The sequence below is a fragment of the Nothoprocta perdicaria genome, unplaced genomic scaffold (assembly GCF_003342845.1).
Source record: "Nothoprocta perdicaria isolate Ctin4 unplaced genomic scaffold, notPer1 scaffold_847, whole genome shotgun sequence".
Classification (NCBI taxonomy): domain Eukaryota; kingdom Metazoa; phylum Chordata; class Aves; order Tinamiformes; family Tinamidae; genus Nothoprocta; species Nothoprocta perdicaria.
Genome location: NW_020456140.1, coordinates 1 through 1,646, shown reverse-complemented (window position 1 = coordinate 1,646; position 1,646 = coordinate 1). Strand labels below are relative to the sequence as shown.

At 65.5% G+C, this 1,646-nt stretch overlaps 1 protein-coding gene across 1 annotated transcript in view; it reads right to left on the bottom strand.

The window, feature by feature from the left end:
- ASNA1 (arsA arsenite transporter, ATP-binding, homolog 1 (bacterial)) overlaps positions 1-129 on the bottom strand; it is a 6,113-nt gene extending 5,984 nt beyond the window's left edge. Inside the window, exon 1 of the mRNA XM_026052198.1 lies at positions 80-129. Coding sequence (XP_025907983.1) covers positions 80-129 — 50 coding nt within the window. The remainder of the gene's footprint in view (positions 1-79) is intronic.
- Positions 130-1,646: the final 1,517 nt, after the last annotated feature.

Here is a 1,646-nt window from a genome sequence, read left to right as displayed (position 1 = left end):
CTCATTATCTCCTCATTTCCCCCATTATCCCCCCCGTTTCCACCCCGTTCCCCCCATATCCCCCCGTCCCACGCGGCGCCGTGTGCCGCAGGTGCTGAGCAGCAAGGGCGACGCRTGGGCCAAGTACATGGCGGAGGTGCAGAAGTACAAGGCCCACCAGTGCAGCGACGACGACAAGACCCGGCCGCTCGTCAAGTAGGCGCCGCCGCACGGACTCTTTCCCGCTGTACATAATTATTTAACGGGCGGCCCCCGGAGCGGCGCCGCCTGCCCGCCCGCGGCCCGGGGCGCCCCCGGACGCTCCCCGGAGCTGTTTTTATATGTAAAAAAAATATATATATATCTCTTTCTTTTTTTTTTCCCCTTATTTTTTCTCCTTTTTAAAATTTTTTTTGGCGCGGCTTCCTGGGGTTCCGGTGGGAATTCCGGCCCCCGCTCACTTCCGCCCTGGGAAATCCGTGTCCCGCCGCTTGGCGTTCCCGCTCCGGTCCGGAAAAGCGGGTGGAAACGGGGTGGCAGCGGCGCCGATTCCGCCCTGAGCCGCCGAAAACCTCGGAGCTGCCGCATCCGCGCGTCGCCTCCTGGGATGTTTTTGTCCCCCGGGGGTTTTTTGTCCCCCCCCTAGCCGCCGATGCTGCCGGTTCCGCCGCGCGAATCCGCCCCGTTTCCGCCGGTGTCGCAGAATCCCAGACRGTCGCGGTTGGCGGTTGATCCCTAGGGATCATCCAGGCCCCCTTCCCGCTCGCGGGTGAAATCCAGGTGGGTTTTGAAGATCTCCAGAGCAGGAGCCTCCCCGGACAGCCGGGTCTCGGCTCCGTCACCCTCCCCGTGACTCCCCAACGGCTCCGCGGGCGCCGGAGCTCCCCATCCCGCGGGCAGCGGCCGGAGCGGCTGCCGCCCGGAGCACCGACAGATCCCGCTTCCTGCAGCCGCCAGGGCCCCTTCATCCTCCGCTCCTTCAGCCCAAACACTTCCCACTATTCCTTTTCTTTTCTTCTTTTTTTTTTTTTTTGAATAAAATCCTCTTGCAAAGCGACCTCTCCGGCTCTTTGTTCGGGGGTGCGGGAGCCGCGGGGGGTCCTGGAGCCCCTCCGATTCCTGGGAGTGTYCTGGAGCTTCCGAGGAAAATGTCCTGGGCATTTTCCTGGGGAAAAGGGGAAAAAAAGGAGCAAAAAGCTCCGACGAGCCCGGGGATCTTGGAGAAATCAGCYGCCCCCCAGTGCCCCCATTTCTGTTCCATTGTTCCCAGTTACCCCCGGCAAATCCCACCCGCCTTCCCAGTGCTCCCGTTCCCATTCCCGGTGCTCCCTGCTCGCCCAGGGCCCCCGTTTTCCCTCCCGTTGATCCCAGTTCGTCCCCGTCCCTCCCCCGCAATGGAACGCGCCGCCCCCCCCGCCCCCCGCGGTGGTAGCGCCGGCGCCGCGGGGCACGCTGGGAAGCGCAGTCCTGCGCGCGGGGACTCCGCGCATGCGCAGAGGCGGAAGAGCGGGACTTGCCGGGGGGGAGCTCCCCCCACCCCGGTTCTTGGGCCCTCCCCTTTCCCGCGTGGCTCCGCCCCGCCAGCCCACGTGACGCGGGGCCGTCCTCTTGCGCGCGGTCACGTGGTGCGCGCGCAGCGCGGCGGACGGTGGCCCGCGGGGGTCAGC